The sequence below is a fragment of the Eumetopias jubatus genome, unplaced genomic scaffold (assembly GCF_037043125.1).
Source record: "Eumetopias jubatus isolate StellerSeaLion01/CBP00866 unplaced genomic scaffold, mEumJub1_p1.0 scaffold_8, whole genome shotgun sequence".
NCBI classification, from domain to species: Eukaryota; Metazoa; Chordata; class Mammalia; order Carnivora; family Otariidae; genus Eumetopias; species Eumetopias jubatus.
In genome coordinates this window covers 115,492,356-115,513,256 of record NW_028274814.1, presented here as the reverse complement: position 1 = coordinate 115,513,256, position 20,901 = coordinate 115,492,356, and the positions used below count along the sequence as shown (strand labels likewise).

Below are 20,901 nucleotides of genomic sequence, written 5' to 3'. Positions count from 1 at the left end.
AGTATACTGTAATACAGGAGTTGTCAAATCTTCTGTTGAAGGGGATAGTTCTACAAACTGGTGTGGTCTGATACTCTTATAAATTACAAAAAAAAAAAAAACAAAAAACCAAACACCAAAACAAACCCTAAATTAGTAGAAATGAAAAGAAAAAAGTTAAAAGTACAGGCTTAAATTTTTTACTATCTGATTCAATGAACATTAAATTTCAGCAACTAGAATTTGAACAAACATAAAAGGGAAAAAGTGATAAAATAAAACTTGCTCACTGAAAATGCACATTTAAGATTGGAGAATTTCTAGAACTCTTAACATTTTGTTGTTCTTTAATTGTAACTGAAGAAAATTATAAGTGTATTGTAATTCTCTAGACCATTACGTACATACTTTGAATAAATACCTTGCGTATTAATATTTTTAAGTTTTTAACGTGACAGATTAGCTAGTTTCTTATTAAAATATCTAATCCAGGGCGCCTGCATGGCTCAGTTGTTAAGCATCTGCCTTCGGCTCAGGTCATGATCCCAGGGTCCTGGGATCGAGCCCCGCATCGGGCTCCCTGCTCTGCAGGAAGCCTGCTTCTCCCTCTTCTACCCCCCACCTCCCCGCTTGTGTTCCCTCCCTTGCTGTGTCTCTCTGTCAAATAAATAAATAAAATCTTAAAAAAGAAAAAATCTAACCCAGGTTGGATTGACAATGCTACTTTCAGGGAATGATGTATATCTAAATTGCTTCTATGTGTTGCTTTAATATTATTCATAAGAAATAACTATATTTACAAAGGGATGATGAAAATGGAAAAAAGAGATTTTAAAATAATTTCCAAATGCTCGGACTATTCATTTTTAACTTTGTCCAAAATGAAGCGAGTGATGTTGTATTTTCAAAATTCATTTTCAATTCTTCACTAGTTGCCAGTTTATAATTAAATTTAAATCATTTTTTGATGAAATAAATGGATTCCAGATCCATGAATTGGCTGTATCTGGACATTCTTTTAGTGGAAAATAAAATTCAGAGCATCCTATGAAATTCATAATGGTTTGATAACTTTTTTGCAGATGTGCAACATCAAGATAATCACCTTCACTGGGAATTGTTGTTAAATTATGGAACATGTAAGTCTATAGAAACCCTATTCTTTCAAGCTTCTACCTTTTGTTGTGTCCTTCAGTTTGATCTGCCATTGAAAAACATGTTGCATTCCTGCCTTGCATAGAAGAATTCTGAATATATCAAAAAAAATTAGTAACTTTAGTTGACCAATTTATATTTTGAGACCAAACTGGTTTCTTGCAGTGATGCTGAATGTTCAAATATGTTCAAAAGAACTCTCCCTCTGGATAATCATATCTCAGCATGCAATCACAGTTGTTTATGATTGTCTTCCATATTATCATGTAATAAAAAGAATAATCTTGAATTTACTGAATTAGCCTTTATGTAATTTATAATCTTCACCAAGTCACTAAGCACACTGTTTAGTTCAGTTGACCAAGACTTTCTCAAAGAGAGAAGTGGTATGCTGACTTACATTTAATTATAAATTAAGGTCCTTAATTTTGGTAACTACTCCAAAATGTTTTCTTGTCATTGCCACTACACATCCAATTGTATTCCTGCACAAAACTTCAAACCACATTCATTGACAATATAATTTTTCAGAGCTTTCTGTTGTTTAGAGTTAGTTTGTCAGCAATGAAGCTGAAAAAGGAATTCCTCCTTCATATTACCATCATATTCCAATAGCACATAAACTAAAAGAATTGTCATATTAGCAGTATCTATATATACATTCATATCCATCAATAAGGTTGCAGAGAAAAATAATTAGCTTTATTCATTCTATGAGATAATCTACTCAAATATTCCAAGTTGTTAGGTTGTTGGTAAAAGTGACAATTAAACTACGTTCTTCTTTGCCACAGATTCTCCCAACATTTTTAAGAATTTTTTTTTTAAGATTTATTTATTTGACAGAGAAAGACACAGCGAGAGAGAGAACACAAGCAGGGGGAGTGGGAGAGGGAGAAGCAGGCTTGATCCCAGGATCCCGGGACCATGACCTGAGCCGAAGGCGACGCTCAATGATTGAGCCACCCAGGTGCCCCTTTTAAGAATTTTTGATGCAGTTTTTCACTAATGCCTTGACAGTTACATACATATATGTTAGTTTAACAAGCTAAAGTTGCTTACTTTATAAAAAGCCTATAAAGCATTACAGTTTATTTATAAAATTGAACGTCTGCTTTTTTCCAGCTTTTTAAATTCACTTATCTTTCTTTGAAAGCAGTCTTTTGGCTTTGGACTTACCACTATGTCTAGGCCCAGGTATAGGGGAAAACTGACAGCAAAAGGGACATGAGATAATTTTGGGGGGAGATAAAAATGTTTTCTATCTTGATTGTGATGATGGTTACATGAATGTATACATTCATTAAAGGTCATCAAACCACACATTTAAAATGTATATTTTATTTATATACACATTTAATGTATATAAATTATACCTCAATAAAGTAGATTTAAAAAATGGTTCTCTATGAAGCAATCATAGTGACTGCTTTTCCTGAACTTGAATGATGGTATAAAATTTTTCAATTGATTACTTAATGTCTTATCTTGGTCTCCAATTGTTAGGCAGGCAATACTGCCTTATTGTTTAGTTCTCCCCCCCACCTCAACCCTTACTAACTAGTGTGTGCAGGAGAAACACTGTTAAAATATATGAATTAAACTGATAAGGAAATTATCAGTTACTGCGTGTATCAATGAGTGATCATGCAAGTAAAGATGGTTTATGAGTAAAGGTTATGAGCTTCTTTTAAACACTGGAAAAGAAAACTCTAATCAACTTTTGACTGAGGGCCAACCATATTAGGTGCATTCAGTTCTGTCCCACAGATATGACAATCTAAACCCCAAATCAGTAATGGAATGGAATGGCCACAGTATTTGTTATTTCTCCCTTCAAAAAGTAGAATCTATTTCCCCACTCCCTGAACCTGGGATGGATTTGTGGAAGTAATGTGCCAGTTTGAAGACTAGGCCTTAAGAGACCTTGCAGTTTCCAGTCTCGTACCCTTGAAACCCTGAAGCCATGTGAACAAGCCAGGCCTGACTTGCCTGACTTGTGGAAACACAAAGTTCCCTTATGGCTCCAGCCAACAACTGGACACTCAGTCCATCACTGGACATACGGTGACACCAGCTAAGACCAGCTAGCCTCATCAACCCAGTTAAGACCTCAGATGCATTGGCAAACCCAGTCAGGATCAGAGGGACCTAAGCTAGACAAGAAGATTTACCCAGAACTGTAAATAAATATAGGGTTGTTTCTTTTTGGTTAATATGTATTTGGGGTGACTTGTAACTTAGCAAATAGGTAAATGATACTCAAAGATTCATCCAAAGTTCTCTTAAGAGGCAGACCCTGCAAGTAGTTTTAAACACTTATTAAAGGGGTGCCTGGGTGGCTCAGTTGTCAAGCGTCTGCCTTCAGCTCAAGTCATGATCCCAAGATCCTGGGATCAAGCCCTGCATGGGGCTCCCTGCTCGGCAGGAGGCCTGCTTCTCCCTCTCCCACTCCTCCTACTTGTGTTCCCTGCTCTCAGCATCTCTCTCTGTCAAATAAATAAATAAAATCTAAAAAAAAAACGCTCAGTAAGAAGTCGTTAAATCCTTTAACACACACACACACACACACACACACACACACACACACACACACACCCAAAAAAAATCCCTGAAAGTGAAGGTTAAAGCTAACATGTAAAGATCATTTATTTCTCCCTGGAAATATTAATCAGAAAATAAGGTAGAGTGTCTTTAAATGGATAAGTAGGATGAGTAAGAACATGATCCAATGTCTTAATCAGGGGCACATCCAGTGGCATGCTAGAGCTGATTCACAGAAATCTGAGATCCAATTTCAGAGATTTTGTGAGCTAGTTGTTAAACTGTTAGTAGATTAAATCAGCTATGATGGGATTATTTACACCATGGAAATTGGCAAACATTACCAGGCAGAGCCAGTTGTTGAACCTCTACTAGTATGCCAGTAAGCACATCTGTTGTTGCAGGCAAATTTCATCAGTATGTGTATGCATAAATATACATATAAAAATAACCTGAATGTTTAAAGAAGACATTGGTTGGCTCTGCCATGAGGTGATCTTGGGCAAATTTACTGAATCTCTGTTCCCCTCTCTGTAAAATCAAAGTATGTACCCAAAAATCATCTTGAAGTTGTCTTTCGGGTCTACTATTCTATATTCCACGATCCTACTGATGGTAGTTATAGCTGGGTGGCAATGACGAAAAGGGCCAATGGGATTAATTAAAATTGTCATACTGACCACGTTACTAACCACAAACTTTGCTCTAATTCAAGACAAGTTAAAGAAAGTGATTCATTAGTAATTCAATGTGCTTTGGATTATGGAGAAGGAAGAAGTGAATTCTGACTAGAAGGGAAAGGAGAAAAGGTCTGGGCAAGATATTTTGTCAGTCAGGAATGAGGTCTCATCTTTGAATACATTGTGGCTTAAACTCCAGGTGCTTAATAAAATTTGCTGAAATAATTAAATGCCTGGAGAGAACATTAGAAAATATAATCTTGCTGAATTAAAGACTGACTCAAGACTCTACCTGCAATACCCAGATGTAATTGTGGAACTCTGCCTCGGTTTCTCCATCTAAAAATGTACTAATTTACAAGCAACATTGTAAGAATTTAGGCAATCACAACTGTGAAGCATTTAGGGTTCCTACAGGAAGATGCTATATAAATATGAGGTGATGTTACTAAATCAAAGCAGAGGCCTTTGTACAAAACTAGAAAGCACATTACATATTCTTCCTGAGCATTTCTTCCTGATGCGTTAAAATATCTTTTCTCTCAAAAAGTTAAACAGCACATTAGAAAATAGTAGGGGGTAGTGGCCAAATTGTAACTGGGACATTATTTACAAATTATTTTGCTAAGAATATTAGCAAGTCATTTTGAACTTCTGAGAAAAAAATCTAAGAAATCATTCCCTTTGACTGTAAGCCACGGAGACATTTATTTATGCCTTCAGCAAATAAAATAATTTGCTAACCTCTTGTGTTTATGTGCTGATATTTAAGTTGACTAATTTCTGGAAACTGAAAAATACACATCTGAAACTGGAAAAATATTCCTTAAGTCAGGGTTTGTTCACATTGCTAGAGCCTTCCAAAACGAAGGCATATGATATCTTGTTTTCTCCTGTTCTTAAAAAAAATGTTTGGAATCTAACTAAGGTTGCTTTCTTAGAATATGTGGAAACCACACTTTCTATCTTGTATATCAATACCATTCCAGTACTAGTATTATTATATACTTAGCTGCATGCAAGAACTAAGGTATGATGTATTTTGAAATAGCCTTTAATGAACTGAAAAACTACAGATTTCTGTTCCTAGGAAAACACACAAGATTCATAGTCTCAAAATTCTACACAACTTCAGGAGTTTCATAGATACCCTGCAACCCCTAATCCCATTCATGAAATGAGAGGGTAACAATCCTCTGCATTATAGCAATTCTTTTATAAAATCGTATGTCTGTGGTACAATGAAGGTACAAGCCCATATTAAGCACTGGGGACACAGTGGTATACATAGCCAGTCAGGGACCTTGCAAGTTATAGAGTTTACAGTCCAGTAGATAAGATGGATATTTATCAAATAATCACACACACACAAATGCTTAATTAAAAACTTTAAGTGCTCTGGAGTAAGAACTATATCTAACTTCCTTCAGATACCATGGGGGCAAGAAGAGAATGGAAAGAAATATTTAAAGCATTGAGAGCAAAAAAACCCTACCAACCTAGAATTCTCTACCCTGCAATATTATCCTTCAAAAGTGAAGGAGAAATAAAAACTTTCTCAAACAAAATTTTAAAGAATTTGTTGTCAACAGGCCTGTCTTGCAAAAAAAATATTAAAAGAAGTTCTTTAGAGGAAAGGAAAATGATACAGGTCAGAAACTCAGATCTACACAGAGAAAGAGCAACGAAGAAGGAACAAGTGAAGGTAAAACACAAACTTTAACTTTTCTTATTCTTCACTGATCTAACATTAACAGTTTGTTTAAAAAATAGCAACAGGGGCACTGGGCTGCTCAGCTGGTGGAGCATGCAATTCTTGACCTTGGCATTGTGAGTTCGAGCCCCATGTTGGGTGTAAAGATTACTTAAAAATAAAAAATTTTTAAGAAATAGCAGCAGTGTATCTGATTATATGTATATATGCTTATGTATGAGAAATGAATGACAGCAATGATACAAGAGACAGGAGGGAGGAATTAGGATTATTTTGTTATTATAAAGTACTTGTACTGCCCATGGTGCAATATAGTGTTACTTGAAAGTAGGCTTGGCTTAGTTGCAAATGTATATATGCAACCACTCTAGGGCAACCACTAAAAAAGATTTTAAAAACATAAGTGTATTACAACTTAATACTTTTTTTTACAAAAAAAAAAAGAATAACAGATGTGCTAAGGAGAGAAAACAGAATCATATAAATTAATCAAAACCACAAAAGGCAGAAAAAGAGTAAAACACAAAAATAGAAACAAAGAACAAGGGCAACAAAAACAGTAGCAAATATAGTGGATAATAACCCAACTATATCAATAATCACTTTGAATGTCAATGGTCCAAATGCATCAATTAAAAGAGATTGTCAGAGTAGATAAAAAACAAGACTTAATTCTACGTTGTCTTTAAGAAACCCACTTAAAATGGAAAAACACACAGATTAAAAATAAAGGGAGAGGGAGGGGTGCCTGGGTGGCTCAGTCCTTAAGCGTCTGCCTTCTGCTCAGGTCGTGATCCCAGGGTCCTGGGATAGAGCCCCACATTGGTCTCTCTGATCAGCGGGAAGCCTGCTTCTCCCTCTCCCATTCCCCCTGCTTCTGTTCCCTCTCTCTCGCTGTCTGTCAAAATAAATAAAATCTTTTAAAAAATAAATAAAGGGAGAGAGAGAAAGATATACTATTCTAATACTATTCAAAAGAAAGCAGGAGTAGCTATATTAATTTTAGAGCAAGCTTTGTCTGAAGGACAAAGGAACCGTATCAGGGAAAAGAAGGGCATTACTTAATGATAAAAGGGTAATTTTTCTAGAAGACATAACAACCATTAATGTGTATGCACCTAACAACAGAATGTCAAAATATGTGAAGCAAAAACTGATAAAACTGCAAGGAGAAATAGATGAATCCAGTACTGTAATTGCAAACTTTAATCCCCTCTATCAGAAATGGACAGATCCAGCAGGCAGGAAATCAGTAAGGACATAGCTAAACTCAACAACACTATCAGTCAACTAGATATAACGGACATCTAGAGATTACTTCAACCAACAACAGTAGAATACACATTCTTCTCAAGTTCACATGGAACATTCACTAATATAGACCACATTCCTGGCCATATAACACAACTTACCAAACTTAAAATAGAAATCACACAATGTCTGCTCTCAGACCACAATGGGATTAAACTAGAAATCATTTACAGAAAGACAGCTGGAAAATTCCAAATACTTGAAGATTAAATAACACACTGCTAAGTAACACATGAGTCAAAGAAGAAATATCATGAGAAATTAAACAGTATTTTGCACTAAATGAAAACGAAATAAAACTTATCAAAATTTGTGGGATGCAATGCAAGCCATGCTTAAAGGGAAATTTTAGCATTGACTATATGGGTTAGATAAAGAGAAATATCTAAAATTAACCATCTAAGTTTCCACCTTAGGGAACTAGAAAAAGAAGAGCAAATTAAATCCAAAGTAAGCAGAAAAAAAGAAATAATAAGAATTAGAATAGAAATCAATGACATTGAAAACAGGAAATCAACAGAAAAAATTGATAAAACCAAAAGCTGGTTCTTTGTAAAGATCAATAAAAAATAATAAGCCACTAGCCACGCTAACTAAGAAAAAAGACACAAATTGTTGATACTACAATTCCCATGGATAACTCTATACCCACAGATAATTTAGATGAAGTGGACCAATTCTCTGAAAGACACAATCTGGCAAAATTCACACAAGATACAGACTACTTAAATAAGCCTGTATCTATTAAAGAAATTGCATTGGGACACCTGGGTGGTTCAGTTGGTTAAGCATCGGCCTTTGGCTCAGGTCATGACCCCAGGGTCCCACATCAGGCTCTTTGCCAGCCTGCATCAGGATCCTTCTCCCTCTGCCTGCCGCTCCCCCTGCTTGTGCTCCCGCGCTCACTCTCTCTGACAAATAAAGTCAACAAATAAATAAATAAATAAGGAAATTGTATCAATAATAACCTTCCACAGAACATAAAGCACCAAGCCCAGATGTGAATTCAACCAAACATTTAAGGGAGAAATAATACCAATTCTCTACTATCTTATAGAACATAGAGCAGAGTGAACACTTCCTAACTCATTCCATGAGGCCAACATTACCCTAATACCAAAACCAAAGACATTACCAGAAGAGAAAACTACAAGCCAATATCTAAAATGAATATAGATGCAAAAATCCTCAACAAAGTATTAGCAAATCAAATTCAAAAAAAGTATAAAAGAGAATTATGCACCATGATCAAATGGGATTTATGCCAGGTATATAAGGCTGGTTCAACTTTCAAAAATCAATTAATGTAATCCTCCAGTATTGAAGAAGAAGAAGACTATCTTTATTTCAAGTCTTACTATAAAGCTACAATTTTCAAGAGAGTGTGGTACTAGTGAAATAATAGACAACATATTTCAAAAGAATAGAACAAGGGAGCCTAAAAAATAGAGCCACACAAAAATAGTCAACTGATTTTTGACAAAGGAGTAAATGCAATACGGTGAAGCAAAGATAGTCTTTTCAACAAAAGGAACTGGAACAACCACACATACACGTGCAAAAAAAAAACAACGAATCTAGGCACAGACCTTATATCCTTCCTAAAAATTAACTCAAAATGGACCACACACACACACACACACACACACACACACACACACACACAGATCACAGACCTAAATGTAAAATGCAAAACTTTAAAATATAAAACTTTCAGGGCGCCTGGGTGGCTCAGTTGGTTAAGCGGCTGCCTTCGGCTCAGGTCATGATCCTGGAGTCCCGGGATCGAGTCCCACATTGGGCTCCCTGCTCAGCGGGGAGTCGGCTTCTCCCTCTGACCCTCCTCCCTCTCATGCTCTCTGTCTCTCATTCTCTCTCTCTCAAATAAATAAATAAAATCTTTAAAAAAAAATAAAATAAAAAATAAAATAAAATAAAATATAAAACTTTCAGAACATAGGAGAAAATTTAGATGATCTTGGGCTTGGTGATAACTTTTTAGATACAGTATCAAAGGTCTGATCCATGAAAGAAAAAACTGATAAACTAGACTTAAGGAAAATTAAAAATTTCTTCTCTGTGCAAAGACACTGTGAAGAGAATGAAAAGGCAAGCCACAGAGTGGGAGAAAATATATGTACTATATTTTCTCTATGTAATACAGAAATTTCTGTATTACATACAGAAAATTCTGTATGTAATAACCTATCTAATAAAAGACTGATATATAAAATATACAAAAAACCTCTTAAAACTCAATAAGAAAACAACTAACCCAATTAAAAAATCGACCAAAGAACTTAACAACAGACACTTCACCAAAGAAGATATACAGATGGCAAATAAGCATATGAAAAGATGCTCCACAGGCAATATATCAAGGAAATGCAAATTAAAACAACTGACATCACCAAATGCTGGTGAAGATATGGAGAAGTGGAAACTTATTCACTGTTGGTGGGAATGCAGAACGCTCCAGCCATTTTGGAAGCAAACTTGGCAGTTTCTTATAAAACTAAACATATTCTTACCTTACAATCCAGTAATCATGCTCCTTGGCATTTACTCAAAGGAGTTGAAAACTTATGTCCACACACCTGTGCACAGATGTTTATAGCAGCTTTCTTTATAATTCCCAAATTTGGGAGCAACCAATATACCCTTCAATATATGAATATATACCCTTCAGTAGGTGAATGGATAAAGTGTGGTATATCCAGACAATGGAATATTTTTCAGCACTAAAAAGAAATTAGCTATCAAGATATGAAAAGACATACTAGCAAGTGAAAGAAGTCAATCTAAAAATGCTACATTCTGTATGATCCTAACATATAACATTATGGAAAAGGCAAAACTATGAAGACAAGAAAGATCAGAGGTTACCAGGAATTAGGAAGGAAAAGAAAATGAATAGGCAGACACTATTTTTAGGGGTTTTTAAGGCAATGAACCTATGCTACAGATACTGTAATGGAAGATATATGCCATTCTATATTTCTCAAAACCCAGAGAATGCACAACACCAAGAGTGAACCCTAATGTAAACTATGAACTCTGGGTGATGATCTCAATATAGGTACATCAACTGTAACCAATGTATTATCCTGGTGGGTGATACCGATAAGGGGAAAGCTATGTATGTGGGGGGATATGGGAAATATCTGTACCTTCCATTTAATTTTGCTGTGAACCTAAAATTGTTCTAAAAAATAAAGTCTTTTTTTTAAGATTTGTTTGAGGAGGGGAGGGGCAGAGGGAGAGGGAGAGAGTCTGCACTGAGCACGGACCCTGAGATTATGACCTGAGCTGAAAGCAAGTCAGACATTTAACCAACTGCACCATTCAGGTGCCCCTAAAAATAAAGTCTTTTAGAAAAAAGGAAAAGTATCTAGTAGGATGTTAATAACAGCATTATTTATAATAGGGGACAAACAGAAACAATGATTATGTCTAAAAGTAGGGAGTTAATTATAACAACCGGATTATACAATACTATGCATTTGTTACATGAGAGTATTTAATGATATGGCAAAAAAATCAATTATATTAAATGAAATAAAACAAGTTATAAAATAGCATGCATAATTAATACTATTTTTATTTTCTGAAATACATTTATGCAGTGAAGTAAAATGGAAGAAGGAAAGCAAAAATTTTATTGTTATCTTTACAAGGGACAATTATGGGTAATTTTTATTTTCTATTTATCTATTTTTTAATTAAAAACATAATAATGTATTATATTCATGGTTAAAAAAACATCATTATAAAAGTTAAGTAGCTCAGTAGATCCTAGTGAATTAGACACAATCATCCTTAGAAGGGACCATTTTTTGCTATTGGGCTAGCAAAAAGTATAAAGCCTCTTCATATGTTTTAGGGGTTTGGTAAATGCTTCACAACTAGATCAACAGAATAAATAATGAGTTCACTATTGCCATTTATTCTACTAGTCATTCCTACCTAAAGAACATCCAAATATTCTCTGGTAATTAAGCACTTTAAGTTACTACTACTACCTTTGGGTGAGCAACGTTTGAATTGAACACTATGTGAGAGTGCCCTCTGGTGGTTTCACTGATAGTGGCTTTTATCAGCCTAACGTGTGTTGATCCACCTCACCAATGGACAAATGAGTACTGGGTAGTTAAAAAAAAAAAAAAGAACTGGGTAGTGAATTTTTCATGAAGCTAAATTAATTCCATTTAAAGGACCGTCCCACCTTATGTAGTTTTTAAGTTTCAGGGGAAAAGGAGACAAAAAAGTGGACATTTAATAAAATGTTGGTGATGGCAAATAAGTACCCCTGGGGTAGTAGGGAATGGAAGGACCAGAAAGGAGGTGATGGTGGTGACAGAATATGTACTTACTTAGCAAAACTAAATAACAGCAATCCATGAAAACCAAAATTCCAGCAACTACAGTATTGATCTGTATTTCTAATACAATAAGACTGAAGTTAATTCTCCAAAGCTTTGACATGCAGATGTGTGGTTTAAGAATCTTACAGTTGAACAATCTCCATTTAGTACATCTTTGCACTTAGAAAAAATTTTTTAATTTAATTCAATTCTTTATTCTCCCTACTTTTAAAATGTGGCATATCTCAATCTTTATAAAAATTTGGATATAAATCAACCTGAAAAAAATTTAACCATTTTTCAATGTCATTAAACATGTCTGGTAAAACTTTCTGATTATTAAGTTCTATCAACTTGTTTTTCTTTAATCTTCCCCCCTAATATATTAATGAAAAAGTAAGCCACTAAAAAACATTTCGTTTTGATAACAGAGGGTGGCCATTATTATTTCCCTTACTCTTCCCTATTTATTATTCCATAGATTCTACTAAATATTTAAACCTTCAGCTAGAGTTCCTTTATTAAAAGAACTAGATTCAATAACAGACTTTAAATGAAGTTTCATTTCAATGAATTTCATTTCAATTTCACTTCACTGAAATCGTCTTTTACATCAGATTTTAAAATACCACAAATATTTTACAAGTTTGAATAAAACACTTCACCTTCTTAAGAGATTCCTCACCTCCTAAATAGAAATCACAGGGGCAGTAATGCCACCAAGGATCACATATAAGGTGGTAGTGACAATCAACAGCAGAATAATCTATTAACATTCTCATAACACTAGTTTAGTGATACTAACATTTTAACCAGAGCTGCATGTGTTTTGAAGCTAGCATAATTTTTTAAAGAGCCAGTAAAAAAAAAAATCTCAAAACAAATTATATAATTTGTAAGCAAAAGGTACTTTCTTTCTAGGAAAGTACATTCTTGGGTGAAAGAAAATACCCCTTTGTCACTGTAATGCACTGTAAAAAAGCTTTGGAGCCTGACCATTTGGATTTTGGCTCTCCACTTGCTAAGCAGATAGGGTTCAAGTCATTTGGCCCTACCCATAAAATGGGGATGATGCTCTTTCTTTAAAGGATTATTGTGAGAATTTAATAATGATGTATATAAAGGACCCAGCAGACAGAACTAATTAAAATGTAACTACAGTTGACCCTTGAACAAGGGAGTTAGAGATACCAATCTGCCATGCAGTCAAAATCCATCTATAACTTTGACTCCCCCAAAACTTAATTACTAATGGCCTACTGTTGACTGGTAGCCTTACTAATAACATAGTCAGTTAACATATATTTTACATGTTATATGTATTTTATATTGTATTCTTACAATAAAGCTAGGGAGAAGAAACTGTTACTAAGGAAATCATAAGAAAGAGAAAATACATTTACAGTACTGGACTATATTTATTAAAAATAAAAATCTGTGTATAAATGGACCCACACAGTTTAAACTCGAGTTGTTCAAGGGTCAACCGTAATTTAATTATTTCCTAGAAGCCACAAGAAAGAATTGTAACATTTATTTTCTGGGTGGACCTCATGAGTTTCTTTTCAAAGGCAATTTAAAAATCTCCTTGAGAAGGAGAACCATGCACATTTCTATTAATACTAACAATATTTGGCTGATAATATAAAATAATCACACTAGACACATAAAAATAAATGGTAAATCTTAATATCTCAAAAGCAAAGTAAGATGAAGTAGGTTTCTGTAAGTAAGAATGTCAAATCCATAATTCCCTAGTATATATAAAGAAATATACATTCTAATACATGAAGACATTTTATTATTTTGCTATATAACATATTAGTAAATATACTCAATTGCATTTTCTCAAATGGCAAATGAGACACAAGATAACATCTTTTCAATTCCTGAAAACCTCAGTATCATCTGTCTTTTGGAGGATCCAGTTTCCTACGCCGTCTATGATACCTTGAAAAGAAGAAAATATTTAAGATGTTATTTTAGTAAATGTTAACTGTTCCTGAAAGAAATATCAAATATCTATGATTAGTTTGTTGTTCATTAGTACTCAATGAAATCAATGAAACCTAATATAATGTTAGGTATATCCAAGATAAATATTTAAATTTTTCTTAATAATAAGCCATATTTCCCCACTGTGAAAATTGTTTTCTACTAAATAAGCATTTTGGAAAGTATTTTTTGCCACTCTTGAGGTTAATTTCAATATGGTAACCTGGATAATTTATCCTTAATTAAAAATTAGTAATTGTCTTGGGGTGTCTGGGTGGCTCAGTTAAGTGTCCTGCCTTTGGCTCAGGTCATGATAGCAGGGTCCTGGGATCGAGCCCCGCATCGGGCTCCCTGCTCAGGGGGGAGCCTGCTTCTCCCTCTTCGTCTGCCCCTCCTCCCGGCTCATGCTTACTCTCTCTCAAATAAATAAAAAATAAAATCTTTAAAAAAACACAAAAGCAGGGCGCCTGGGTGGCTCAGATGGTTGAGCGTCTGCCTTCGGCTCAGGTCATGATCCCAGAGTCCTGGGATCGAGTCCCGCATCGGGCTCCCTGCTCTGCAGGGAGCCTCTGCCCTCTGCCTCTGCCTCTCTCTCTCTCTCTCTGACTCTCATGAATAAATAAATAAAACATTTAAATAAATAAATGTTAAAAAAACACAAAATCAAATTAATAATTGTATTTTGAACATGCTCTATTTAAGTTTTATTTATAAGGGGATGTTTCCCCCTAAATGGAGGTCTCTTAAGCTGCAAAATCATGTTTTAATATACAATAGGATACAATTAATAATGTTTATAGAAAATGTATGTCACAAAAATGTTAAGAGGTACAAATTAAAACAGTGAGGAACTTTTGTTTTTGCAATCACAAATATTTTAAAAATCATAAGGCCCAACCCAAGCACAGCTGTGATGAAATAAGCAACATCAGACCCAACCTGTTAAAGTATTAACTGGTATAATACTTATGAAAAGCAATGTGGCAATATATATCAAAAAATATTTTTAAATAGTCATAGCTTTTGATCTAGTAATTCCTCTTCTGGAAATCTAGTCTAAAGCATATAGAAAAATAGTTAAAATATTAACTATCTTAATACCAAAATATTAAATATTAATCAGGGAGGGGCAGATGCAGGATGCAAATTTATATATACAGTATGATTAAAGCCATGTAAAAATAACACAAGCTAACAAAAAAAGAGAAATGAAATGCATTGTTAGCAGTGATTGACTTTGAGTGATTTCACCAGAGAGAATTTTTCTTTTTGCTTCTTTGCATTTCCTTATCCACAAAGAGTACATGTGTTTATGGTAATGAGTTCTCTTCAAAAATTCCCTTAAGACCAATTTTGGCAAGTTGGTCTTTTATTTACTTTTTTGCTAATATGGAAATACAATGTAAGGATTTCTACACCATAAATGGTAAGACACGTATCTTACTTATGCTCTTTACTTGTGATTAAGATATTGAAAGCATTCTTTTTTGCTTATCTTATGGTTTCATACAGGCAACTCTCCTATACATTGTTTTTTGATACTGATTTTTTGAAAATTACAAAACAGAAATTAAGTTGAAATAATGAAGTACATCTATATACAATAACACAGAACATTAAGTTGTAGAATAATACATGTAGCATAATATAATTTACGTAAACTTTTCTACAAGTACTTATACTGGCATAGAAAAATTATAGAAAATTATCATTTTCTTAAAGGTTCCAGTTATGTGCCAGATAATCAAGGTTTTACTAGTGCAACCCTGAAAGGTGTTCTCTTAAAGCAACTAATCACCAGAATAGGGGTTTGGGAAGTCACACTTTCCTTTTTTTTCAAGATTTTATTTATTTATCGGGGGGAGAGAGAGAGAGAGCACATGCACATAAACAGAGGGGAGCGGCAGGCAGAGTGAGAGGGAGAAGCAGACTCCCTGTGGAGCAGGGAGTCAGACATAGGGCTCGATCCCAGCACCCTGAGATCATGACCAGAGCCGAAAGCAGACACTTAGACTGTGCCACCCAGGCGCCCCGGGGAAGTCACACTTTCTTATGATGCACAAATTTCAATATCTGCTACAATCACCAGCCAGGGGCAAGCACCTTAATTATAGGATGCCCTTAAAACTTATCAGACTCGGACCCTTTAGATAATTAAAACCCAACCTATTAATAATTAACAAGAGAGTTAAACCAAGACTATTCCTGGAAAACCAAGACACACTGTTACCCTTCTTAAATTACACAATGACTCAGTGACATCTAAGTCCACAGTTCTTAACCCAGAGCAGAACTTTTATCTCCTGGTTCACACTGCAGCCTGATGTTCAGATCTGTTTCCTACTGATGGGAGTAACTAATTTTTGTGGCCTCCATGGAAAAATAATAAAATAGTTATTTAAATAAAAGAGTACTGCTATTCATACATTTATAGGATTGCTCTACATTTTAAGAAATTTAAAATTATTTTCCAAATCCTTCTTACTTTCTATCTGGCCTTCTTTCAATCATTCTATCCTTCTTTCCTCCAACATAACTTTGTATGTAGTAGAGCTATGTTAGCTTACTATCTTCTTTTTTAAGAGGTATTATGACAATCAGGATCATTTAACCATTCATTTATTAATTTTTAGATGTGTGAGCATCTACTACATGCCAGCGACTACTTCTGGTGCTAAGAATTCTGTAGTACACAAAACAAGACAAAGTCTCCACCCTCATGAAGCTTACATTCCAGTGCAGGAAACAGGAAAACAAGTAAGTTGGCCAGGTAGTAAAAATCCAAAGGAAGTGAGAAAGCTAGGTTTGCTGATACTAGCAGGAAGAGAATTCTTTTTTTTTTTTTTTAAAGATTTCATTTATTTATTTAAGAGAGAGAGAATGAGAGATAGAGAGCACGAGAGGGAAGAGGGTCAGAGGGAGAAGCAGGCTCCCCGAAGAGCAGGGAGCCCGATGCGGGACTCGATCCAGGGACTCCAGGATCATGACCTGAGCCGAAAGCAGTCGCTTAACCGACTGAGCCACCCAGGCGCCCAGGAAGAGAAATCTATGTAGTGTGAACAGCAAGTAAAAGGGCTCTGAAGGAAAGGCATGTTCAAGGAACAGCCAAGAGGCCATGTGGCTAGAACAGAGTAAATAAGGAAGAGAACAATAGGAAATGAGTGGAGAGGTAATGGAGGATCAGATCACACAGGTTCTTATAGATAACAGTTAAGGCCTTTAGCTTTTTTCTGAGTAAGATGGGAAACTATTAGAAGGTTTTCAACAGAAAAATTTTAAGAACTAGGGGAAGCTTTAAAAATGTTACTCTGGCAATGTGCTGAGAACAGACTATAGAGAAGTAAAGCAGAAGGAGGGAGACCAGTTAGGAAGTAACTTCAATAAATCAGGCAAAAGATGGTGGCATGGACCAGGATGGTGGCAAAAGCAATGGTGATAACTGGTCAAATGTGGATATATTTTGGGAGAAAGAGCTAATAGGATTTGCTGACAGATCAGATGTTGGGTGTAAGACAAAGAGAAGAGTCAAGAATTGCACCAAGGTTTCTGGCCCAAGCCACCAGAAGAATGGAGCTAGTATTAACTGAGATAGGGAAGGCTACAGGAGAAGCTGGTTTGTGGGAGACCATCAGAAGCTCAGTCAGAGACAATATTAAGTTAGGGATGCCTATTAGATATGTCAAGTAGGCAGCTGGAAGGATATACAGTTCTGGAGATCAGGGGACAGGTCTTGATCAGAGATAGAATTGGGAGCCATTAGCATGCAGAAGGTATTTAAAGCCATGAGACAAGATGAAATCACTGTCTTAGAAAATGGGACAGGAAGGAGCAGAGAACCGAAGACTGGTCCTTGAGCACTCCAAAACTTAGAGGTAAAAAAGATGAAAAGGAATCAGTAGAAGAAACCAAGCTAGTATATGAACTATGGATACGTAAAAAGGGTTTCAATGAAGTTATTGAAGTTGAATTAAGGAGAAAAATAACAGAAAACCCACACACAACCATTAGGGACTGTAATATTGCTAAAATGATATGTTCTGGAAAGAATTATAATGGAAAGAATGCACCATCACTTTTGATTTTTTTCATGCCAACTGAGGAAGACTGAAGAAAGGAAAAACAGCTTGTACGTAAATGCTAGCAAATAAGGGCACTGACATACTTGTTTTCTGAGTACTGGCGACCCTAAAGGCCAACAGGAGATACCTCAGGGGCTGCTGGGGAGGGCAAAACAACTCATAATCATGTCCTCAGCAACTATTTACAAAGGGGCTATCTAACACAAACTGCTGTTGGGAATATGAAAAAAATGGATTTGCATAAGGGGCACCTTTCAAAGAGTATGTTCAAAGTTCCATGACTTCTGGTAAATATAATGTAATGGCTAAGCTAGTTTAATTTGTTTTCATACCCATAATATCAAAACAGGAAGTAGCAGGAGCTGCATGGTTACATATGTTATCTTTTGAAATCAACCTCTGCACAAATGAATGTAAAAATAGTCATAAGGGCAAAGGCAGAGGGTAAGGAACTAAAAGTTCAATTTAACCCCAAACCCAATGTCCTGGGTTTCCTCATCACCCACCTCCCACACTAAAAATTCAAAACAGCCCTAGCACCCACTCTCAGCATAAAGCCCAAATCTAAGACTCTCTGAATTGCCATCCCAAAGTAAATAAAATCACCAGGGTTAGGAAAAGGCAAAAGGCAATTCACAAATTTAGTAGTAACAATATTAACTTTAGACTTCCAGACTTGAGATTATCTAATCACCAATGTTTACTGGCCACTGGGCTATTTCATAGCATCAGTTTTGTACAGTCATGCTACCTACCCTTCCAGCCCACCCACTCTGGGTGAAGTCAATAATTAAATGCATGTAGGTTCAGGACTGAATGAAGTGAGGCAACACCTTGGGATCATGAAACTCACTTTGCTGACCTTGATTAAGAATTTGATAATAAGGAACATCCTACTTTACCTGAGACTCTCCTAAATGAAATGGGAATTGAATAAACCCACATAATTTGATAGCTAAACTCTGGGAATAAAACTTCTAAGAATCACTGAGAAACTTACCAGTGGACCACCCCCAAAACTACCATAAATAAAGTACCATTTCAAAGAAAAACTGAGGGGCCCCTGGGTGGCTCAGTCGGTTAAGTGTCTGTCTTCGGCTCAGGTCATGATCCCAGGGCCCTGGGATTGAGCCCCGCATCGGGCTCCCTGCTCTGCAGGAAGCCTGCTTCTCCCTCTCCCACTCCCCCTGCTTATGTTCCCTCTCTCACTGTCTATCAAATAAATAATAAAATCTTAAAAAAAGAAAAAGAAAAACTGAACACCTTCAAGAAGCTGTGAAGATAATTAGGTAAGATAATATTTCATCAGACAGCAACTGAGCACTCACACACTGTATTAAGAATACTGTATTAGAGATCACATGGAAAAGTACAAAACAAAAGATGCATTCCTGATGAAGAGAGAATAATCTAGAGCAGGAGATGTAAACAAAAAATTACCGACAAATATAAATATAACATTAAAAAATATATATAGATATAACATTAACAGATATCTAGCCACCTATAGTTATATACAGTTGGGCTAATAGGGGTAACAGCTATTCAAAATGACTATAATCAAATTAAATTTCATGAAGAAAGTGAGCTAAGAGCAAAATACTAAAAATCAAAGGAAACAGCATTTAAGATGGCTTGATACTGAAATGAAAAGTAAAATTGGACAAAAAAGCAAAATCCAATTATATTCTACTTCTAAGAAACCCACCTGATATATAAAGACACAGATAAGTTAAAAGTAACAGAAACAGATAGATCATGTAAACACTAGTCAAAAGAAGGCTGGCTGGGCTATATTAATACTAGACAAATTATGTTTCAGAATATGAAATATTAGCAGCAATAAAAAGAAGATCTCAGGGGCGCCTGGGTGGCTCAGTCGTTAAGCGTCTGCCTTCGGCTCAGGTCATGATCCCAGGGTCCTGGGACCAAGCCCTGCGTCGGGCTCCCTGCTCAGCGGGAAGCCTGCTTCGCCCTCTCCCACTCCCCCTGCTTGTGTTCCCTCTCTCGTTGTGTCTCTCTTTGTCAAATAAATAAATAAAATCGTAAAAAAAAATGACTTCATAAAGATAAAGGTGTCAATTCATCAAGAAAATATAAATAATAAACATATGTACAGCTAGTAACAGAATTTTAAAATATATAAACACAGAATTAGAAGGAGAAATAGAAAAATCCATAAGTATGTAGATTTCAATGTTCCTCTAATAATAATCAATTAGATAAACAGAAAACTAGTGAGGGTATAGAAAACTTGAACAACACTATCAGCCAAGTAGACCTAATTGATATTTTTAGAACACTACTAGCAATATACACCTACTTTTCAAATATATGTGAAACATTCACCAAGACAGACCACAATCTGGGCCATAAAACAAATCTTAATCAATTTAAAGACTGAAATCATACAAAGTATGCTTTGTGATCACAACAGAATTAAACTAGAAATCAGTAACAGAAAGGTATCTGAAAATTTTCCAAATATTTAGAAATTAACTCACTGCTAAATAACCCATGGGTCAAAGAAAAAATCACAAGAGAAACAAGGAAACGTTTTGAACTGAATGAAAATGAAAAGATATCAAAATTTGTGGGATGTGCTAAAGCAGTGCTTAATGGGAAATTTATAGCATTAAAAACTTAAAAAAGACAGGTTTCTAAACAATAAGCCTTAAGAAACTAGAAAGCAGAAGGAAGGAAATAAAAACGAGGAAAAATAGAAAACTGGGGCGCCTGGGTGGCTCAGTCAGTTATGCATCCAACTCTTGATCTCAGCTCAGGTCTTGATCTCAGGGTTGTGAGTTCAATCCCCAGTGTAGAGCCTACTTAGAAAGAAGGAAAGAAAGGGAGGAAAGTGAAGGAAGGAAGGAAGGAAGGAAGGGAAGGAAGAAGGGGGAGGGAGAGGGAGGGAAGGAAGGAGGGAGGGAGGAAGGAAGGAAACAGAAAGACAACAGAATCAATTAAACCAAAAGCTGGTTCTCAAAAAAATCAACAAAATAACAATACCAGGAATGAGAGAGATGACATCACTACAGATTATGAAAATATTAAAAAGACAATAAAGGAATATTATAAAT

General features: G+C 35.4%; 1 protein-coding gene across 1 annotated transcript in view; it reads right to left on the bottom strand.

The window, feature by feature from the left end:
- Positions 1 to 10,966: 10,966 nt before the first annotated feature.
- Positions 10,967 to 20,901, bottom strand: part of MRPL42 (mitochondrial ribosomal protein L42) — a 33,317-nt gene continuing 23,382 nt past the window's right edge. Inside the window, exon 6 of the mRNA XM_028105525.2 lies at positions 10,967 to 13,697. Coding sequence (XP_027961326.1) covers positions 13,652 to 13,697 — 46 coding nt within the window. The 3' untranslated portion in view covers positions 10,967 to 13,651. The remainder of the gene's footprint in view (positions 13,698 to 20,901) is intronic.